Consider the following 21427-nt stretch of genomic DNA (forward strand, 5'->3'; position numbering starts at 1 on the left):
TTGCCTGGTGTGCTGTAGCTGCTGCGGACTCATGCGAGAGAAGAAAAATAACAAAAACAAGACCACTACCTCAAGGAGTTGCTGCTAAACTGTAGCAGAAAACGACGGAGACGCTGGGGAGCCGCAGCAGCAGCCGAGCAGCAGCAGCAGCAGCAGCAGCAGCAGATGTGAAGGGACTGAGTGCTTTAATTATACAGCACAACAAAGAAAAACACAAAGAGAAGTCAATAGACAGACAAATCTTTTAGAATAATCAGCAACCTCCACGGGGCCCTAGCCTAAGCCTTCGGCAGCGGGTGAGCTGCAGCAGCAGCAGCAGCAGCAGCAGCTGCTGCTGCTGCTGCTGCTGCTGCGCTGCTGCTGCTAACAGCACTCACGCACGCGGCTACTTGTCTGTGTTTATCTCTTCATTTTTATCGGTCTTCCTCTTCAGTCTGAGTGGGATCTCCTTCAAGGGGACAGCGAAAGCTCTCTAAGCCAAGGCAGCAGCAGCAGCAGCAACAGCAGCAGCAGCAGCAGCAGCAGCGAACGAACCACTGTTGTGTGTCTGGCGAGAAGGTGGGTTTTTTCATTCTTTTAGTCTTCTTCAGAAACTCGTACACTTGCTGCTTGCTCAGCAGCAGCAGAAGGCAGTAGCAGGGAGCAACCAGCAGCAGCAGCACAGCACAAGCTACCAGCAGCAGCAGCAGCGGGAGCAGCAGTAGCAGCTGCTGCTGCAGCAGCAGCAGCACCAGGTCTGCTGCTTCCCATACAGGCGAAGGCCTAGCATCAGCCCCTTATGGCTTCAAAACACCCAGCAGTGTCTACGGGGGAAAAATGCAGCAGCAGCAGCTGCTGCAACAGCAGCAGCAGCAGCTGCTGCAGCAACAGCATCTCGAGGCTGCACTGACGGTTCAAGAGATGCATCTGCAGCAAGCAGCAGCACCCAGCGACCCCGATGAGTACTGGCGGGTGCAGATGGCAGCAGCAGAAGCAGCAGCAAAAGTAACACCCGAAACTGCAGCAGCAGTAGCACAAGGGGAAGCTGCAGCAGAAGAAGCTGGAGCAGAAGCAGCAGCAGCAGAAGCAGCAGCAGCAGTAGACGCAACAGCAGAAGCAGCAGCAGAAGCAGCAGCACCTGCTGCTGCAGCCAAAGCAGCAGAAAGAGAAACAGCAACAGCAGAAGCAGCAGAATCTGCTGCGCCGCGGGAGGAGTGTACAAAACCAGCAGCAGCTGCGGCAGAAGCAGCAGCAGCAGCTCTTGAGACAGCAGCAGCAGCAACAACAACAACAACAGCTGCTGCTGCATCCGCAGTGCCCTCACCATCATTAGGTGTACATACTGAAGACTTGCTGCAGCGTGATCAGCAGCAGCAGCAACAGCAGCAGAGGCAGAAGCAGCAACAGCAGCAAGACCCTCAGTGCAGCACTCCTCCGTCTTTGCCTGTCTCTCGTCGGTGTATTTCAGCAGCAGCAGCTGCGGGGGCGGCAGCAGCAGCAGCAGAGGCGACTGCAGCAGCAGCAGCAGCAGCAGCAGCAGAAGCAGCGGGGATGCAGCGGCAGCAGAGCCGCTCTTCTGTCTCTGTTTGGCTGTATGAACGGCTGGCTCTGCTGGAGCAGCAAATTAAAGCACAGCAAGAGCTGCATCACAAGGAGATAGCTAATCTCAGAACAAGGTATTTGTTGCTGTTGCTGCTGCTGCTGCTGCAGTTGCTGTTGCTCTTGCGGTTGTTGCTGTTACTGTTGCCATTGCTGCTGCTGGTGCTGCTGTTTTAGGGGTTGCTGTAGCGGAGGTTCTGCTGCTGTTGATGCTGGTGCCTCTGCTGCTGCTACGGCTGCTCCAGTTGCTGCTGCAGCAGCTGCAGCACCAGCAGCAGCAGCAGCGGCAACTCTGCTGCTGCAGCTAATGTCTTCTTGCTGCATGCGTCTGCGCTTGCTTCAGCCACGAGGTGTCTCTTTCGCTTGCACTCCGCGGAGCCAGCAGCAAGGAGACAGCAGCACAAATAGCAGCAGCAGCAGCAGCAGCGCGACAGCTCCCTTGCAGCAGCTGCTGTCGCTGGCTGCAGCAGCAGCGGCAGGAGCAGCAGCAGCAGCACCAACAGCAGCAGCACCAACAGCAGCAACAGCCGCAGCTACTTTGTAGCCGTAGAAGTAGCATAGCGCGGAGAGGCAGCCCCTCCAGCAACAGCAGCAGAACGGAAGAGGGATCAGCAGCAGCAGCAGCAGCAGCAGCGGGAGTAACATCAGCAACTGCTGCAGCAGCAGCAGCAGCAGCTGCTGCTGCTGGTGCTGCTGCTGGTACAGCAGCAGACTCACCAACAGCTTCGCCTGTTTCGGTCTCCTCACATGAGGCCCCACCCGGGGCACAAAACCACAGCAGCAGCAGCAGCAGCAGCAGCAGCAGCCGGTGCAGCAGCTGCAGCTGCCATCGCCACCGCTGCAACAAGAGCAGCAGCAGCAGCAGGAGCATAGAAGAAGCCAGCGGGGCACGCGAAGAGAGCGGCATGCATCTCTCCGCTTCTGCTGTTGCTGCTGATCCTGCTGCTGCTGCTGCTGCTGCTGCTGGTGTGCCGTTGAACAACAGCGAAGGGGAAGACAGGCCGCAGCAGCAGCAGCAGCAGCAACAGCAACAGCAGCAGCAACAGCAACCACAACAGCACCAGCGGCAGCAGGCGCACGATCATCCGCGGCAGCAGCAGCCGCAGCAGCCTCAGCAGCAACCGCAGCAGCAGCAGCAGCAGCAGCAGCAGGAGAGCATCAGCTGGAGGCAAGGGCATGAGGACGTGGCTCAACATGCAGACAGCTGTTTGCTGCTGCAGCATTTGTCTCTCCTCATCTGCAAGCACTGCGGCAGCAAAATCAGGGTAGGCGTTTGCATTTCTTTTGTCTCCTTGCATCTTCGTCTGTCTCCTGCTGCTGCTGTTGCTGCTGCTGCTGCAGCAACAACAGCTGCAACCCTGCTGCTGCTGCTGCTGCTGCTGCTGCTGCTGCTGCTGCTGCTGCTGCTGCTGCTGCTGCAGACGAAGATACGAACTGTTTCACCAGTTATTTGCTTGTGTGTCTCCTCTTTATGTATGATTGATGCATTATTTATTTATTTATTTATTTATTTATTTATTTGTTTGTTTGTTTGTTTGTTTTTGTTTGCTGCTGCAGCCGCTGGCCCTGGGTTCGCACCTGCGGCGCTGCTTGCAGCTGCCAGTCAATCCCTTGCATGCAGCACTAGCAGCAGAGCAGCAGATAAAGAGGGCACAGAGACAGAAGCAAAAAGCTGCTGCTGCTGCTGCTTCTGCTGCTGCTGCTGCTGCTGCTGCACTCAGCAGACAAGCCCTCTCTTCTAGGATACCCTTCTACTCCAGTTCTACGGCATTCCCCTAACTGCTGCTGCTGCAGCTGCAGCAGCAGCAGCTGCTGCTGCTGGTGCAGCAGCAGATCCTGCTGCTGTTGGTGCAGCAGCAGATGCTGCTGCTGTTGGTGCAGCAGCAGATCCTGCTGCTGTTGGTGCAGCAGCAGATGCTGCTGCTTGAGTTCGAGCGGTAGATGCAGCAATCGCTGCAGCAGCAGCAACAGCAGCAGCAGCAGTTGGATGTCAGCTCGCCACAGCTGCTGGTCACAATGCAACAACAACAGCAGCAGCAGCAGCAACAACAGCAGCAGCAACAGCAGCAGCAGCACCAGCAACAGTGGTAGTAGTAGTAGCAGCAACAGCAGGGAGCAGTAACGGGAGCAGCTTGGTCGGTATGCTTCCGCTCGGTTGCAGCTGCTGCTGCTGCACCGCTTGCTGCTGCACCACTTGCTGCTGCTGCAGCTGCTGCTGCCAGTGGATGCTTGCTGCTTGTTTTAAGGCTACGTAATTTGACTTAATATTTTTGCGGTCATACCGTGAAAGAAACAGCAGCAGCACTAGCAGCAGCAGCAGCAGTAGCGGCAGCAGTAGCTACAGCAGCACCACGAGCAGCAGAAGTAGCAGCAGCAGCAGTAATACTAACACCAGCATAAGCAGCAACAGCAGTATCAGCAGCAACACAGCAATATTAGCAGCAGCAGCAGCAGAAGTGGCAACAGCAGCAGCAACAGCAGCATCAGTTGCGGTAGAGCCCACTGCAGCAATAGCAGCAGCAGCAGTAGCAGCAGCAGCAGCAGCAATTGAGAGACAGGACACAGATTTATTATGAAGACACCTAAAGCGTTGGCATGAACAAACGAGAAGCTTCTGCTTTGCTGCTGCAGCAGCAGCAAAGCAGCTTCAGCAGACAATACTGCAGCAGCAGCGGCAGCTGCAGCAGCTGCAGCGGCAAGACAGCAGCAAGCAATACTGCAGCAGCAGCAGCCTCTGGAACTCAATCGCATGTAGTGCTGCCGCTGCTGCTGCTACTGCTGCTCGCACTGCTGCTACTCCTCCTCCTTTCACTACTACTACTACTGCTGCTGCTGCTGCTGCTGCTGCTGCTCTTGAGATAAACAGCTGCGAATGTGGGGCCTCAGCTGCAGTACCTGCGCTGTTGCTGCTGCTGCTGTTTCATCCGTTGCAAACCGCAGCAGCGACTGAGCGGCCCTCTTAAGCATGGGCATTACGATCTCTTCTGCTGCTGTTGCTGCTGCAGCTGCTGCTGCTGCAGGTGGCTGCAGCAGCGCGATGCTGCAGCAAGCAGCAAAGGAGCGGTTGTCTGTACACAAGAAGCCAAACTCTCCGCAGCACTGCAGCGCGAGAGTTTTTGCTTCGTTGAGTTGCTGCTGCAGCGTTTGCTGCTGCTGCTGCTGCTGTTCGTGCGCTGCCGCTGTACCTGGAGCACCCGCAGCAGCACCCACAGCAGCAGCAGCAGCAGCAGCAGCAGCAGGGCGGGCCACGAGGATGTCGCTTTCGGGGCCCCCGCTGCAGTGGGCTACGCAGCAGCAACCTGCAGCTAATTGCTGCACCACAGCAATGCCAAAGTGCTCTTCCTGCATTGTATGAAGGCCCACCTGCAGCAGCAGCAGCAGCAGCAGCAGCAGCAGCAGCAGCAGAAATGAGACAGGAGCAGCAATGCAAATGGCACCACACGCGCCAGGAAGCAGCAGCAACAGCAGCAAAAGCAGCAGCAGCGGAAATGAATCGACAGCAGCAATAGCATCAGGCAGCAACAACAGCAGCAGCAACAACAGCAGCAACAGCAGCAAAGGCTGCAGGTATGAGACGACACTAGCAGCAACAGCAGCAAAACTCCCAGCCAATGCAGCAGCACCAACAGCAGCAGCAAGGGCCAACGCAGCAGCAGCAGCAACAGCAACAACAGCAGCAGCAGCAACTAGATAAAACAAAAATATAATAAAGAACTACGATGACGAAGGCAAAGAAGAGCAAAGATAAAACAGAGACACAGACAGAGACAAAGAGAGAGCCTCGATTTGCTGCTGCTGTCTCCTTCTTACTTTTGCTGAGTGCAGCAAATGCTGCAGCAGCGAGCTGCTGCTGTTAATCAGAAAAAAACAAAAGGCATCAGCAGAATTAACTCCATCCATTACTTCTTCAATGTACTTCTCAACTGCTGCTGCTGCTGCTGCTGTCGCTGCTGCTGTTGCTGCTGGTCCTGTGCCTGCTGCTGCTGCTGCTGCTGCAGCAAGGGTAGACAGATTGAGTGAAGATGCGCTGCGGCCAGCGGGCAGCAACACTGCATCTCCCCTGAGCGCTGCTGCTGCTGCGGCTGCTTCATCTTCGCTGCTGCTGCAGTTGCTGCAGCTGCTGCTGCTGCTGCTGCTGCTGCTGCCTTGTGCGAAGGCCCTCAACTGCTGCAGCAAAAGCCAGTCTCTTGCATTTCTAATGGAGCCGCAGATAAGTAAATGAGTGTGGGGTGGGAGCAGCAAAGGGAACGAGGTGTACATACAGCTCAGTATTTCAATTTGCTGCTGCTGCCGCTTCTCTAAACGAAATTGACCCAAAGACACTATCCGGTTCTTCCGCTGCTGCTGCTGCTGCTGCCGCTGCTGCTGCTGCTGATCTTGCTGCTGCTGCTGCTGCTGCGAGACGTCCGGTACCAGAGTCCAGTCATCATGAATATCGTCTTGCTGCTGCTGCTGCTGTTGCCGCTGCTGCTGCTGATGCTGCTGCTGCTGCTGCTGCTCAGCGGAGAGACAGGGAGGGTAGCAAACAGGAGCCAACAGCGCAGCGGGGCAGCAACTGCTGCTGCTGCTGCTGCTGCAATCTGCTGCAGCAATATCTGCAATCTTCCGCTGAGTCCATTTGCTGTTGCAGCAGCAGCAGTTGAGAGGGGCAGCCTGCTGCTGCTGCTGCAGCAACGAGCGCAGCAGAAAACTGTAGATGCGCCACAAGGAGAAACGGTAGACATACAACAGCCGTCCGTACACCCCAGAATAGCAGTTCTGCTGCTGCTGCTGCAGCTGTTGCAGCTGCTGCTGCTGCTGCTGCTGCGTTTCCTCACCAGCACGTAGCAGCTCCCAACTTCCTGTGTCTGCTGCTGCTGCTGCTGCTGCTGCTGCTACTGGAGGCGCAGGGGGCCTCTGAATGAAGGGATAGTGGATGTAAGCGGAGACACCTGTGAGCCCATCGTGCTGCTGCTGCTGCTGCTGCTGCAGCTGCTGCTGCACCTGGGTATGAGTGGGTGTGGGGGCGAAGAGGAGCCTCCAGAGAAGGCGCTGCAACCGCTGCAGCGGCTGCAGCAGCAGCAGCAGCAGCAGCTGTGCACCGGGGAGCCCTGCAGTATCAGTGAGTCTCGAGGGAAGCAGACGGAAGACAGCTTCAGCAGCAACAGCAGCACAACCCAGAAGCTGCAGCAGCAAGGAGCAGCAAGAGTAGCAGCGAGGGTCCGCAAGCCAGCCAAGCCGCAGCGGGATCAAGACCAACGGGCTGCTGCTGCTGCTGCTGCTGCTGCTGTTTTCTGCTGCTGCTGCTGGCAGCAGCTCATCTAACTCTATTCCAAATGCAGCAGCAACCGATTTGCTGCAGCTGCTGCCGCGGTAGACAGGGTAGCAGCGGCGCTGCAGCAGCAACGTGGAGAAGCGGCAGGAGCGCTGCTCTCTTGCCCTCTCCTCTCTCGGCAGCAGCAGCTGCTGCAGCTGCTGCAGCAGCTGCAGCAGCAGCTGCAGCAGCAGCGGCTGGCCTCCAGCAGGCAAACAAGAGACAGGGGCCCCCCTTAGCCAGGGACAGCTGCTCTGTACATACACCACAACTGCAGCGGGGGTATCGCACACACAAGAAGCTGCGCATGCATTTCTGCTGCTAGCCTTATGCTGCTGCTGCTGCTGCTGCTGCTCCTCTTTCTGTTGCTCCTGCTGCTGCTGCTGTGTCGTGCTGCTGCTCCTGCAGCTAGCGCGGAGCCTCGGCACGCCGCTGCTGCATTCACCAGCTGCTGATTGTGGAGATGCTCCCACCTGCTGTCGCTGCTGCTGCTGCTGTTGCTGCTGCTGGTGTTGCTGCTGCTGGTGTTGCTGTTGCTGCTGCTGCTGCTGTTTCAGGAGATGCGCAACAAGAGCCCAGAGGACCCTCTCGCCTCCTCCTCCTGCTGCTGCTGCTGGGTGCAGCAGCGCCACGGCTGTCGTAGGGAAGGGCAGCAGCAGCGCTAGCAGCAGCACGGGGAGCAGGAGCAGCAGGAGCAGCTGCCGCAGCAGTTTGAGCAGCAGCAGCAGCAGCTGCCACGGCAGCTGCTGCAGGCAGCCGCAGCAGCAGCATCCAGCAGCAACACACAGCAGCAACAGAAGCAACAGCAGCAGCAGCAGCAGCAGCAGCAGCAAGCTGCCCTGCTTACTGGACCTCGGGGGCCCCATCGTGCTGCTGCTGCGCTGCTACTGTTTGCGGTGTATGTACACCATAAGAAGAATTAAATTAATAGCAGCAAATTAAATGCATAAAGACAAAGAAAAACAAAAGAAGAAGAACTATAAAACCGAGTCAAGCGTAGCTAACCACAGACACCCGGGGCCCTCCTCCGCTTGGAGGGTTTAGGGTTTAGGGTTTAGGGTTTAGGGTTTAGGGTTGGTGTTTAGGGCTGGAAGGCCGCATGAAGTTGTTGCAAGCCTAATAAACAACATTATCTATTTTATTATATCTCTAGAAGGCTGCAGCAGCAGCAGCAACAAACAAAACCGACAAATAAAGACAGAGCCCCCTGTGCAGACACTCGTAACCCCCAACGCCTTTCAGGTGTATATAAACCCTAAACCCTAAACCCTAAACCCTAATTACAAACAAATAAAGAGACGATAAACCTTTTGCTGCACTGCTGCAGCTAAAAACAAGCCACGGTAGCAACAAACACAGGAGCAGTAGCAGCAGTTGCTGCTGCTGCTGCAGCAACAACAGCAGCAACAGCAGCAGCAACACGAGAAGAATACCGGTGACGTTCGCTTCAGCAGTAGCTGCAGCCACTGCAGCAGCAGCAACAGCCGCAGCAACAGCGGCACGGGAAGCCAACCTGCGTTGTCGGCAGCAGCAGCAGCAGCAGTAGCAGCAGCAGCAGCAGCAGTAGCAGCAGCAGCAGCAGGAGCAAGTGGCACTCCCACACCACCTGCAATGAGCATGGATGTGGACTGCGATATTTCTGCTGCTGCTGCTGCAGCACCGCCTGCTTCTGCATCGGCTGCAGCAACAGCAGCAGCAGCAGGCACCAGCAGCAACAGCAGCAGCAGCAGCGAGTTGCTGCAGCTTCCAGCAGCGCAGGTGCAGCGCATCGTAAAGCAGCAACTTGCTGCTGCTGGTGTTAGAGGTGAAAGAAAATCTATTGCTGCTCTCGGGCGCTGTGCTGCTTTGTTTCTGCTGTATCTTTCCGATGCAGCAGCAGCAGCAGCAGCAGCAGCAAAACGGCGGACCATTGGTGCTAACGATGTGCTGGGGGCCCTCAAGCTTCTAGGCTTCCCGGAGGTAGCTGAAGAGGTGCAGCAGCAGCAGCAGCAGCAACAGCAGCAGCGGCAGGAGAAGCAGCAGGATGAAGTCATCGACGTGGAGGAAGGAGAGGAGCCAGCAGCAGCAGCAGCAGCAACAGTATCAGCAGCAGCAGCAGCAGATAGCTGCTCCGAAATAGCTGCACATACATTTGATGTCGATGTGGATCGTTTGGATTGCGTTGCTGCTGCTGCTGCTGCTGTTGCTGCTGCTGCACCTGGCCCAGGTGCAGCCCCAGCAGGGCTGTTCCCTCCAGCAGCAGCACCAGAAGCAGAAGTAGAAGCAGCAGCAGTAGCAGCAGAGGGAGGCAGCAGCAGCAGCAGCGACGCTGCGCTGCATGCAAATACACTCGCTGAGTTAATTGACGAGAGCTTGGCCGGGTAGTTTGCTGCAGTGTTATTCAGCTGTACGTACACAGCAGCAGCAAATGCTGCTGCAGCGAGTGCTGCTGCAGCGAGTGCTGCTGCAGCGAGTGCTGCTGCAACGAGTGCTGCTGCAGCGAGTGCTGCTGCAGTGAGAGTTTCTTGTTCTGCTGCAGCACCTGTTACTGCTGCTGCGGCGGCAAGTGCTGCTGCTGCTGCTGCAGCAAGTGCTGCTGCTGCAGCAGCAAGTGCTGTTGTCTTTGGTTTGGCGCTGCTACAGAGGAGACAGTAAAAGTGTGCCGGCAGCAACTGGAGGAGACAACAGAACAAAATAAATAAATAAATAAATAAATAAATAAATAAATAATGCATTTATTTTTAAGTAAATAAGTACAAAGGATAGACAGAAGGAGACACAGAGAGACAGAAGGAGACAACAAACGACAAGCGGAAGGAACAGCGTCTAGGGTTTAGGGTTTAGGGTTTAGGGTTTAGGGTTTCTGAGGGTTTAATATCAATGAGGGTTTAGGGTTGCTGAGGGTTCAGGGTTTATAAAACAGAGACAGACAAACTAGTCAGAAAATCGAGATAAGATTAAAGGCAGAAGGAAGCGTTTGAAGCCTAGGGTTTAGGGTTTAGGGCTTAGGGTTTAGGGTTTAGGGTTTAGGGCTTAGGGTTTAGGGTTTAGGGTTTAGGGTTTAGGGTGCCTATTGTGGCTTGTCTCTCTTCATTTATCTCTTTCCTTCTGTCTCCTTTGCTGCTGCTCCTGAAGCAGCAATTGCTGATATTTGGGGTTTGGTGGAGACTCATATTAAACCCTAAACCCTAAACCCTTAGACTGGCCCGTGGTCCCAGTCTCGGGAAAGGAGGAATTAGGGTTTAGGGTTTAGGGTTTAGGGTTTAGGGTTTTTTTCTTAGGTCTGTCATGGGATAGTACAGGGGAAAAGTTTGAGTTAGGGTTTAGGGTTTAGGGTTTAGGGTTTAGGGTTTGGTGTTAAGGGTTCAGCAGTATTCAGGTATTGGGGTTTAGGGTTTCACGCCTACTTTACTCATGAAATATTACAGGAGAGAAGCCGGCTTTAGGATATTTGACCTGGGGTTTAGGGTTTCAGGGTCTAGGGTTTAGGGTTTAGGGTTTAGGGTTTAGGGTTTGGGAGGTGACCCCGTCGCAGGGAAAGGCCTTCTCTGTTTTTTCTGTTTCTTCTGTTTGAGCCGTTCCTTTTGATTTTATTAGTGTTGTTATTCTTTTGAATATATATTTTTTCTGGTTTAGGGTTTAGGGTTTAGGGTTTAGGGTTTAGGGTTTAGGGTTTAGGGTTTGCAGGGACAGCGGCAGGCGTGGTGTTCCCTATCTTCTATTTGCTGTCGTCTCCCCGCTCCCTTCGTTCGCCTACTTATTATTTTTGTGTCTTTAAATCTGTTTTTCTTAGGCTTTACGGCTTTAGAATTAGGGTTTAGGGTTTAGGGTTTTATTTGTGTGAGGGTTTAGGGTTTAGGGTTTAAGGTTTTAGTAGAGTTGTCTGTACACCCCACTGGTCTCGCTCAGACTGCTGCCGACAGCCTGCCATGCTGCTGCATCCGCTGCTGCTGCGGCAGCTGCTGCAGCTGCTGCTGCTGCAACAGCTTTTCCCCGCAGCAGCAGCAGCAGCAACAACAGCATTAGCAACAGCAGCAGCAGCAACAGCGCTGGCCCCGCTGGGGGGGCTGCAGCACCTCGATGTGGTACACCAGCTGCAGCTGCAGCACCAGCAGCAGCTGCTGCAGTTGCAGCACCAGCAACGGGAAGGAGAGCAGCAACAGCAGCAAGAAGAACAGCCGCAGAAGCAGCAGCATCAGCAGCACGGCCTACAGCAGCAGCAGCTGCGTTTGCTGCAGCAGCAGCTAGATCTGCAAAATACTGTCTCCTCCTCTCCCGGGCCTCATGAGCGCCGTTTGCAGGGTCTAGACAGCTGGATATGGCCTCAGCAGCAGCAGCAGCAGCAGCAGCAGCAGCAGAATGCGTCTCCTCCTTGGCTGCAGACGCTGTCTCCTCCTTTGTGGGGACCCCCATCTGCTGCAGCTGCTGCACCCTTCTCCTCTCAACCAGTTGCTGCTGCTACTTACCTTCCACCCTTTTCTCAGCAGCAGCAGCAGCAGCAGCAGAACAGGATGCTGCAGCAGCTGCAGCAGCAGCAGCAGCAGCAGCAGCGAGTTCCAGACAGAGACCCCTTTGAGGAGCAGACGCAGAACTTCTTAGAGAAGCTGCAGGGGCTTGCGCTGCCAGGCAGCAGCAAAAGCAGCAGCAGCAGCAGCGGCAGCAAGAGAAACAGCAGCAGCAGCAGCAGCAACCGGAAGCAGCGCAGCAGCAGGAGGCAGCAGAGCCCCAAGGGAAATAGCAGCAATCCGCTGCTATCGCTGCTGTCTTTCAACAACAGCAACAGCAACAGCAGCAACAGCAGCAGCAGCACAACAACAACAACAACGCCGTCACCGCTGCAACATGCAAGCAAAGTTATTAATGAAGTGCTGCAGCTAGGAGGAGGCTTCGTCTCTGTTATTCTGAAGACCCCAGAGTTTTTTGCTGCTTTAGAAGAGCTGTCGCTGCTGCTGCTGCCGGGGGGGCCCCCTCCTCCTCCTGGAAGCAGCATGCAATCTGCTGCTGCTACGGCGCTGCACATTGTAGAATTCTTTTCTGAGATTGAAAGGGTTTTGCTGCTTGCTGCTGATGTGCAGCAGCAACTGCAGCAGCTACACCAACAAACCGGAGAAGACACGCCTCCGCTGCTGCTGATGCTGCAGCAGCTGCTGCCCCAAATCAGCATCAAGACAAACCTGCAACAGCAACAGCAACAGCAGCAGCAGCAGCAGCAGCAGCAAAAACAGAACCTATACAGCAAAACTACGAAACCCAAAATCAGCTTGCTGCAGCAGAAGCAGCACCAGCATGAAGAGGAACAGCAGCAGGAACAGCAGGAGGAGGAGCAGCAGCAGGAGCAGCAGCAGCAGGAGTTAACTGCTGAAGATGAAGCAGCAAAGACTGTTATTGAGTCGCTGCTGTCTGCGATGGGGGTTGAGGGCGACGCGACTACAGCAGCAGCAGCAGCAGCAGCAGAGGGTTTAAGTAGTGAAGCAGAATATGAAGGAGAAGAAGACGAAGAGAGCAGAGGCTGGGGGCCCCCAGTAGCCTTACCTGCATTACCTTCATTGGGGGCCCCCTTAACAGAGTGGCTGTCTCTCCTGCAGCAGTTTGTCTTCTTTTCTCGTTCTTGTTTTGCTGCAGCAGCAGCAGCAGTTAGCTTCCTTGAAGCTGCTATATCAAAGCTGCATGTACAAGAGTTGTTAGAGGCTTACAACAAACTGCTGCAGGGAGGGGCCCTAGCCTCCTTCGGTATAGTAGCAAGGGGGGCCCCCACAGAAGATATGGGGGCCCCCTCTGTTCGATGCATGCAGCAAGGCATGACGTGCTGCGTCCCTCTTGCTGCTGCAGCAGGCTGGCAGCAGCAACCTCTCTATCTCAACAGCAGCAACAGAGCAGAGTGTAGAGCTGCTTTTGTCTCACGCATAAATAATCTGTGTGCTTCTGCTGCTTATGTTGACTCCCCTTGCAACATCACCCAAACATTCAAAGATACCAGCAGCAGCAGCAGCAGCAGCAGCAGCAGCAGCAATAGCAACAGCAGCAGCAGCAGCAGCGCAGGAAGAGAAGGAGGAGGGGAAGGCGCCGCTGCAGACAGCAGCGAGGGCCAGGGAAGTAGCAGCAGCGACGATATCGCAGCAGGCTCCAGCAGCAGCAGCAGCAGCAGCAGCAACAACAACAGCAACAGCAGCAGCAACAGCAATGCAAGCGTAGTTGTGTATACTGCTGCATTACCGCTGCCTGGGTTTACAGCTGCTGCTGTTTGTCGTTGCGAGCTGTCTGTACAGCCCAACAGCGACGGGTTGCACACCATAGCAGGCAATGCATACTGGAGCGAAGCAGCAGCAGCAGCAACAGCAGCAGCAGCAGCAGCAGCAGACTTCCTCCCTCAAACGCAGCAAACCTGGGAACAGCTAAAAGCCTTCATTAGAACGGGGGCAGACTTAACAGAAGCCCTCAGCAAACTCTCAGAGCCTAATGCTACTGCTCTGCAGCGTACAGCACATCTCTTAACTTTAATCAATAAACTACCAGCAGCACAGCAAAGAGGGGCCCCCAGGGGGGCCCCCACCCAGGGGCCCCCTACTGCGGGGGGGGCCCCATTTCGGGGGTACATGCAGGGGCCCCCCCATACCTTTCAGGGGGCCCCCCATACCCTCCAGGGGGCCCCTACCTTTCAGGGGCCCCTTGGGGGGCCCCCTACGTTAGGGGGGCCCCTTGAGGGGCCCCCACAAGGGCCCCATTCTCTTCAGGGGGGCCCCCAAGGGCCCCTAGATCAGGCAAGCCTCCCCCCATATCCCCTAAATGAAGAGCTGCATAATAGTAATAATATTAATAGCCTATCAGACTCAGGGGCCCCCCAATTGATGCATAATAATACTCAACAAACATTTCAGGGGCCCCTCTTCGTACCCTCAACATTAGGGGGGCCCCCAACAGGGGGCCCGTATGATACCCCACAGATATCAGGGGGCCCCTATGATACCCCACAGATAACTGGGGGCCCCTATGGTGGCCCCCAGATAACTGGGGGCCCCTACGATACATCCTTATGGGCTGCGGGGGCCCCCCATAGGGCCCCCTTAGGGGCCCCTATTGAGGGGCCCCCCCTAGGGGGGCCCCCAATAGGCGAATCTCCTGCTGCTGCTATGTGGGGCAATGAGATTAAAGAAGGACCCCTAATAAACCCTTCAAGTTGGGGGCCCCCCTATTAAACCCTTTGCTTGTTTATAGTGAGGGTTTAGGGTTTATAAAAAAACATGAAATAATTTTTCAGGTGAAGAAGTTAAAGATGTTTAATGCGGTGTATGTACATCTCAATGCAGCAACAGCTAAAGCAGCAGCAGCAACAGAAGCAGCTTAAACAGCATCTGCAGATAAACTAGCTATGGCTATTTTAGCTGCTGCCGCTGCAGCAGCTAAAGCAGCAGCTAAAGCAGCAGCTAAAGCAGCAGCAGCAGCAGCTGCTGCTGCTGCTAGTCTAAATAAACCCTAAACCCTTGAGGGTATACCCTAAACCCTAAACGCTAAACCCTCAAAACCCATGCGTCTAAACCCTAGACCTTAGACACTAAACCCTCATCCCTGTAGACCTTCGAGTCCAAACCCTAAACCCTAAACCCTAAACCCTAGGGAATCCAATACGAGATATTGAGTTGCTGCAGCATTCTGCTTCAGGTCGTTGCCCTCAGTACACCATCTGTCTTACGCTCAGCAGAAGCAGCAAGCAGCAGCAAGCAGCAGCAGCGTCAGCAGCAGCAGCCGCTGCTTTAGCTGCTACTGCTGCTGCTGTCTCTTCTACTGATTAGCAGACAGAAGCAGCAGCGGAGAAGGTAGCAGCAGATAGCAGCAGCAACAAAGAAGAAAGGGGGCCCCCTGGGGGCCCCCTGTTCTTCTGCTGCTGCATGTAGCTGCTCGAACTAGCAAAGCTGTTGCTGCTGCTGCTGTTGCTGCTGCTGCTGCTGTAGTTGTTGTTGTCGCGTGAGGCGTCCTTGCTGCTGCTGCTGCTGCTGCTGCTGCTGCTGCTGCAGCAGCAAAATGCGCTGTAGTCTCCAGAAAGGAGACAGCACAGCAGCAAAGGAGACAGTACAGCAGCAAAGGAGACAGTATAGCAGGAAAGGAGACAGAACAAATGCAGCAGCAAATCAATTAAATTCAATTAAACTTAAAGCCCCCTTGTGGGGCCTCCGCTCCAAATGTGCTGCCGCTGCCCCCAGCAGCAGCAGCAGCAGCAGCAGCAGCAGCAGAATCCATGTCAGCATCAACACCTTCTTCTTCTTCTTCATAAGGGAAGTATGTTGATATTATTGAATACACCTAAAGAAAAACAAATAAAATAAAACAATAATACGAACGCAAACAACTCAAGGGTTTAGGGTTTAGGGTTTAGTGTTGTGAACAACACAAACACAAATTCATCAAAGGCTAGCAGACAAAATAAAATAAATAAAATATTAAACAAAATTAAATAAATAAATAAATAAATAAATAGCAAGTAAGCAAACGAAGAGGTGAAATGTAAGCAAATAACAAATAAGAAAGATACATAAATAAATAAAAATATATAAACAAAAATAAATAAAAAGATAATAAAATAAAATAAAATAAAATATATAAAAGGATAAGGCTTCGTTAGAGTCAGATTTAACAACAACAAAAAATAAATGCTGCAAACCATCAAGTCAAAGCATGCGACCACCCACAAACCCTAAACCCTAAACCCTAAACCCTAAACCCTAAACCCTAGAGGCTCGAGGCAGCAACCCCTCAAACCCTAAACCCTGATAACCATAATCCCAAATGCCTTCAAGCCCTCCATAAACCTTTATCCCCTATCCCTCCAACCCTAAACCCTAAACCCTAACCCCTAAACCCTAAACCCTAAACCCTAAACCCTAAACCCTAAAACCCTAAACCCTAGGCGTACTTTTTTGAATACAGTTTCGTTGCTGCTGTCTTGAAGTTTTTCAAGTGCAGTTGCTCCATCTGCTTGTTCGATAAGAGTAGCATAAGGGTTAATTGATAAGCCTTCTGTCTCTTTAATTTTCTTTCCTGTTCTAAGGATTGCATGCAAAGCTTCAAGAGACACCATGACTATTTTGCTGTCCATACACCCCAATAACTGACAAAGAGGCGGGACGCAGCCTAAGCGAACTAACTCCGCTACCTAAACAAAATAAAAATAAATAAATAAATAAATAAATAAATAAATAAATAAATAAATAAATAAATAAATATTTAGATATATATATATCTTAAACGAATAAAATGCGCTACGTAAAAGAAATAAAAATAAAAATAAAAATAAATAAATAAATAAATAAATGGATAAGTATTTATATAGATGCAGATATATAAACAGACAACAATTAAAACAATAACAGAAGTAATAAAGATAAAAGATTTTAATTAAACAAAATATAAAAATATAAATCTATAAAAAGATAAAGGAGACAGCAAAGGAGACAGCAAAGGAGACAGTCAATTATTATCTGCATATATACAATTCAACAGCAAAAAGACGAAGATAAATAAAAAAGAAAAACAAACAAACAAACAAAAGAAGAAGAGACAGCAATATACAGACAACAACAGCAAGAATAACAACAGCAGCAACAACAGCAACAGCAGCAGCAAATAACATAAAGGAGACAGCAAAGGAGACAGAAAGGAGACAGCAAGAGAGACAGCGAGAGAGACAGCAAAGGAGACAGCAAAGGAGACAGTAGAATACCTGCATGTCTGAGCCTCCACTAACAGCATTACTAACTGCCCAGGCTGCTTCTTTCTTCGTATCAAAATCTGCTGTCTCTAACAAATGCAGCAAAGCCGGCACCGCCCCGCTCTCCAGCACTTCTTGAATTTGTTCCTGATTACCTGCACCAATTATATACATATATATATTTATATATATATTTATTTATTTATATATTTATATATGTATATATTATATGTATATTTGTTTATATATGTATATATATTTAAGTAGCTCCGATGCCTGCTACTCTCTCTGTTGGCTCCTCATCCCGCATCTCTAATAAAAGAAATAAATTAAAATAAATTAAAATAAATTAAAATAAATAAAAATAAATAAAAAGAAGAAGAAATACATTAAAAAAAATATAAACAAACAGAAAAACAAAGCCAAACGGATACACCCGAGCACCCCCAATACAGATCTAAAAAAAGATAAATAAAAATAAATAAGATAAATTAAAAGATAAACAAAATAAAATAATAAATAAATAAATAAATAAATAAGAATTACCGGCAGTTATATTAGATATTGTCCAGCACGCCTCCTTCTGCACTGTCTTTCTGTTTGAAGAAAGTAGAGACAGCAGATTCGGTAGAGCACCACATGTCAACACCACTTGCGTCTGCCTATCGTCTCCTAAATGCAGCAGCATATGCAGCAGCAGCAACAACAACAGCAGCATATGCAGCAGCAGAAGCAGATGAAGCAGCAGCAAAAATAGTACATGTAGCAGCAAAAACAGCCGCAGCAGAAACAGCAGCAAAAATCAGCAGCTGCAGCACTATATGCAGCAGGAAGAACAGTAACAGCAGGAGAAGAAGCAGCAGCAGCAGCACAAGCAGCAGCAGTACAAGCAGCAGCAGCAGCGCGGCAAAAGCACGAGGAGCAACTCCCGCAGCAAAAGCACAAGCAAGAACAACAGCAGCAGCAACAGCAGCAGCAACAGCAGCAGCAGCAGCAACAGCAGCAGCAAACCTGTAACGATATTCCCAACTGCGCGTAGTGCAGGGGTTTGGACGAGCGTCGATGGATGCATCAACAAGTCCACCAAGCGAGCACAGACACCTAAATAAATAAATAAATATAAATAAATAAATAAATATAAATAAATATATATACATATAAATAAATATAAATGTAAATAAATATAAATAGATAAATAAATATAAATATATATATATATATATATAAAATAAATAGCTACAAGTTTAATCAACGGACAGGTAAAATGATATTCATAGAAAAATAAACAAAGTAAATAAATAAATAAATAATATTTTTTATAAATAAATAATAATTAATAAACGCAAATAAAGCATGCAAAGAACAACAAATTAAATAAAATAATCAGAAGAGAGACGAGGAGACAGAAAGGAGACAAAAAGAGACAGAGAAAAAGAAAGAAGAGACAGACAAATATACACAAAATGAAACAAAAGGAGACAAAAAGGAGACAGAAAAAACACAGAAAGGAGACAAAAGGAGACAAAAAAAAGAAGATGAAAAGGAGACAGAAAGGAGACAGAAAGGAGACAGAAAGAAGATGAAAAGGGGACAGAAAAGACATGAAAAGGAGACAGAAAGGAGACAGAAAGGAGATGAAAAGGAGACAGAAAGGAGACAGAAAGGAGACAGAAAGGAGATGAAAAGGAGACAGAAAGGAGACAGAAAGAAGATGAAAAGGAGACAGAAAGAAACAAACGAGAGACAGCAAGGAGACAGACAAAAATAAAAAGGAGACAAAAGGAAATGAATAGGAGACAGCAAGGAGACAAAAGGAGACACACAGAAGTAAAAGAGACAGAAAGAAGTGGAAGAGACAGCAACAAATGAAAAGGAGACAGCAAGGAGACAAAAGGAGACAGCAAGGAGACAAAAGGAGACAGCAAGGAGACAAAAGGAGACAGCAAGGAGACAGGAGGAGACAGAAAGAAGACAAAAGGAGACAGCAAAGAGACAAAAGGAGACAGCAAGGAGACAGGAAGAAGTGAAAAGGAGACAGCAAGGGGACAGCAAGGAGACAAAAGGAGACAGAAGGAGACAGCTGACCCGCTTCAAGAACAGCCCCTATGCGGTCGTTGGGGCCGTCTGAGAGATATGACAGAGCCCAGCAGGCATCCGTTAACACCTGAAACAGACAAATAAATAAATAAATAAATAAATAAATAAATAAATAGGTCTGACTAAATAAAAAGAAAGGACAAGAAGAATGAGAGGAGGACGAGATAAAACAAAAAAAAATTAAATGAGAGATAAACAAAAATGTTAATTAAAAAACAAAGAGACAAATAGAGAGACAGAAGAAATAAAATATAAAACCCTAAACCCTAATATAGAGCCCCGTACAAGTAAGAGACACATGCACACCTAAACCCTAAACCCTAAACCCTAAGAGGAGAAAAAGAAGAGAGACAAGCAGAGCAAAACACTACACCCTAAACCCAGAAAACAAGGGGCAAATAGACGCAAGCACACCTAAACCCTAAACCCTAAACCCTAAACCCTAAACCCTAAACCCTAAACCCTCGACACACTTCAGCATCATCCGAATAAATAAGCGCTGCCAAAGTCGGCAGTGCTGGGGAGACCTTCTCAAACGCGGGGGCGGGTTTCCCTCGGCAGAGGTTCGAGCTGCACGTACACCCCAAACCCTAAACCCTAAACCCTAAACCCTAAACCCTAAAATCCTCCGAGCAGTATCCATCCTCTCCCCCTCAAACCCTAAACCCTACATCCTAAACCCTCGGAACAATATACCTGTACCCCCACCAATCCTAAACCCTACAACCTAAACCCTAAACCCTAAACCCTAAACCCTTACAGAGTCCAAGTTGCATTCCGAATCATCGGGAGCTTCGACCCCGGGGTGTTGAGTTGTTCAAGCAGAGGCGGCAGGGCGCCTGTACCCACAGCCAAAACCCTAAACCCTAAACCCTAAACCCTAATCCCCTGGCGCTGGAGTGAAAGAAAGGGTTTGTGTGTGACGGTGTCGTAGGGTTTAGGGTTTGCTCAGGATTTTAATATTCTCGTTTAAGGCATCCACAGACGTTTGGTTAGGGTTTAGGGTTTAGGGTTTACCGCTATCTAGAACGAAGCTGCACGTGGTTCATGTGTAAGGATTTAGGGTTTACTAGGGTTTAACAGTGCTCATTACGATTTCTTACGGCTTATTAGGGTTTATTAGGGTTTATTAGGGTTTATTAGGGTTTACTAGGGGTTCTTAGGGTTTATTAGGGGTTATTAGGGGCTATTAGGGTTTATTACGGTTTATTAGGGTTTGTTAGGGTTTATTAGGGTTTAGTAGGGTTTATTAGGGTTTAGGGTTTAGGGTTTGCTTACCGCTATCTAAGACAAGATTTCGACAATCAGGCGAATCCCCCGCGATATTGCCCAACGCCCAAACCGCCTGCTCTCGGACTTCTTCTTTTGAAGAGTGCATCAAATTAACAAATAGAGGGACAGCCCCGCAGTCTATCACCACCTAAACCACAAACCACAAACCCTAAACCCTAAACCCTAAACCCTAAACCCTAAAAAGGTCTAGGAATCAAACTAACAAATTATAGAACAGCTACGCACTCTATCATCACCTAAACTACAAACCCTAAACCCTAAACCATAAACCCTAAACCCTAAACCCTAAACCCTAATAAGGTCTAGGCATGAAATTAACAAATGATTGAACAGCTCCGCACACAATCACCACGAGAAAAGGAAGGATTAGGGTTTCGGGTATATTCGAGTTTGTTTCTGAGTGGCTGCCTGAGTTGATGCTGGACCAAATTAGGGTTTAGGGTTTAGGGTTTAGGGTTTAGGGTTTACTCGAGTTTGCTCTTGAGTGCCTGAGGCTATGTTCGTTAGTGCCCATGCTGCTTCGAATTGAAGTTGGTCGCGACCCGTCATAGATAAAAATCGGACAAAGTACGGCACCGCTCCTGTATTAATAAATATAAATAAATATAAATAAATATAGCTAAATATAAATATAAATAAATATAAATAAATATAAATAAATATAGATAAATAAATATCAATAAATGTAAATAAATTAATATCAATAAATATAAATAAATATAGATAAATAAATTAGCATAAATAAATCAATATAATTAACTATAATTAAATATATATATATAAATAGTAATAAATATAAAAGAATATATATATATGTATGTATGTATAAGTAAATAAAAGATTAAATAAATAAACAAATACAGAAGACTTACCGATATCAAAACAACATAAAAACAAAGCCCTAACAATACATAAGTATATAATATAAATATAAATATAAATATAAACATAAACAAATTAAATAAATAAATTAAAATAAAAATAAATAAATAAATAAATAATACTTACCTACATCAATTACCTCCTGAATAGGCGGGTTGTTCTCGAGGCTAAGGGCACGACGAAAGAGTTGAGTAGCCTTCAAACAAATAAAAAAAATAAATTAACTAAATTAAATAATATACTTAAATTAATTTACATAAAAAATAGATACAAATAGAAGAATGCAGATTAAAATATATAAATGGAGACTCTAAGATGAAGAAAGGAGACAAAAAGAAATATAAAAACACAAAAAAATATAAAAGGAGACAGTAAATAAATAAAGAAACGAAAGGAGACAGTAAATAAACAAACAGAGACAGTAAATAAACAAACAGAGACAGTAAATAAATAAACAAACAAGAGGAGACAGTAAATAAACAAACAGAGACAGTAAATAAATAAACAAACAAAAGGAGACAGTAAATCAATAAACAGAGACAGCAGAAAAGCAAACAAAGACAGAAAATAAACAAACAGAGACAGTAAATAAACAAACAGAGACA

The 21427-nt window shown here is 49.2% G+C and overlaps 4 protein-coding genes across 4 annotated transcripts; 2 read left to right on the forward strand and 2 right to left on the reverse strand.

Moving 5' to 3' along the window:
• Positions 1 to 816: 816 nt before the first annotated feature.
• Positions 817 to 3669, forward strand: EAH_00019570 (hypothetical protein, conserved; the record flags this gene model as incomplete). The annotated part of the gene is made up of 3 exons (XM_013397288.1): positions 817 to 1655; positions 1922 to 2843; positions 3520 to 3669. 3 exons carry the CDS (start codon positions 817 to 819, stop codon positions 3667 to 3669), a joined length of 1911 nt encoding a protein of 636 aa, XP_013252742.1.
• Positions 3670 to 4398: 729 nt separating this feature from the next.
• On the reverse strand, positions 4399 to 7737 carry EAH_00019580 (hypothetical protein, conserved; the record flags this gene model as incomplete). The annotated part of the gene is made up of 3 exons (XM_013397289.1): positions 4399 to 4941; positions 5389 to 7505; positions 7719 to 7737. 3 exons carry the CDS (start codon positions 7735 to 7737, stop codon positions 4399 to 4401), a joined length of 2679 nt encoding a protein of 892 aa, XP_013252743.1.
• A 745-nt stretch (positions 7738 to 8482) lies between these two features.
• Positions 8483 to 14043, forward strand: EAH_00019590 (hypothetical protein, conserved; the record flags this gene model as incomplete). The annotated part of the gene is made up of 4 exons (XM_013397290.1): positions 8483 to 9231; positions 10213 to 10229; positions 10538 to 10597; positions 10718 to 14043. The coding sequence occupies 4 exons, from the start codon at positions 8483 to 8485 to the stop codon at positions 14041 to 14043; spliced, it is 4152 nt and encodes a 1383-aa protein (XP_013252744.1).
• Positions 14044 to 14983: 940 nt separating this feature from the next.
• EAH_00019600 (importin alpha, putative) lies at positions 14984 to 20489 on the reverse strand (the record flags this gene model as incomplete). Its single annotated transcript, XM_013397291.1, has 10 exons — positions 14984 to 15145; positions 15756 to 15995; positions 16563 to 16705; positions 17097 to 17222; positions 17562 to 17651; positions 18636 to 18714; positions 19121 to 19217; positions 19408 to 19486; positions 19926 to 20067; positions 20409 to 20489. 10 exons carry the CDS (start codon positions 20487 to 20489, stop codon positions 14984 to 14986), a joined length of 1239 nt encoding a protein of 412 aa, XP_013252745.1.
• Positions 20490 to 21427: the final 938 nt, after the last annotated feature.

The sequence above is a fragment of the Eimeria acervulina genome, genomic scaffold, assembly GCF_000499425.1.
Source record: "Eimeria acervulina Houghton genomic scaffold, Eah_scaff132, whole genome shotgun sequence".
In the NCBI taxonomy this organism is placed as follows: domain Eukaryota; phylum Apicomplexa; class Conoidasida; order Eucoccidiorida; family Eimeriidae; genus Eimeria; species Eimeria acervulina.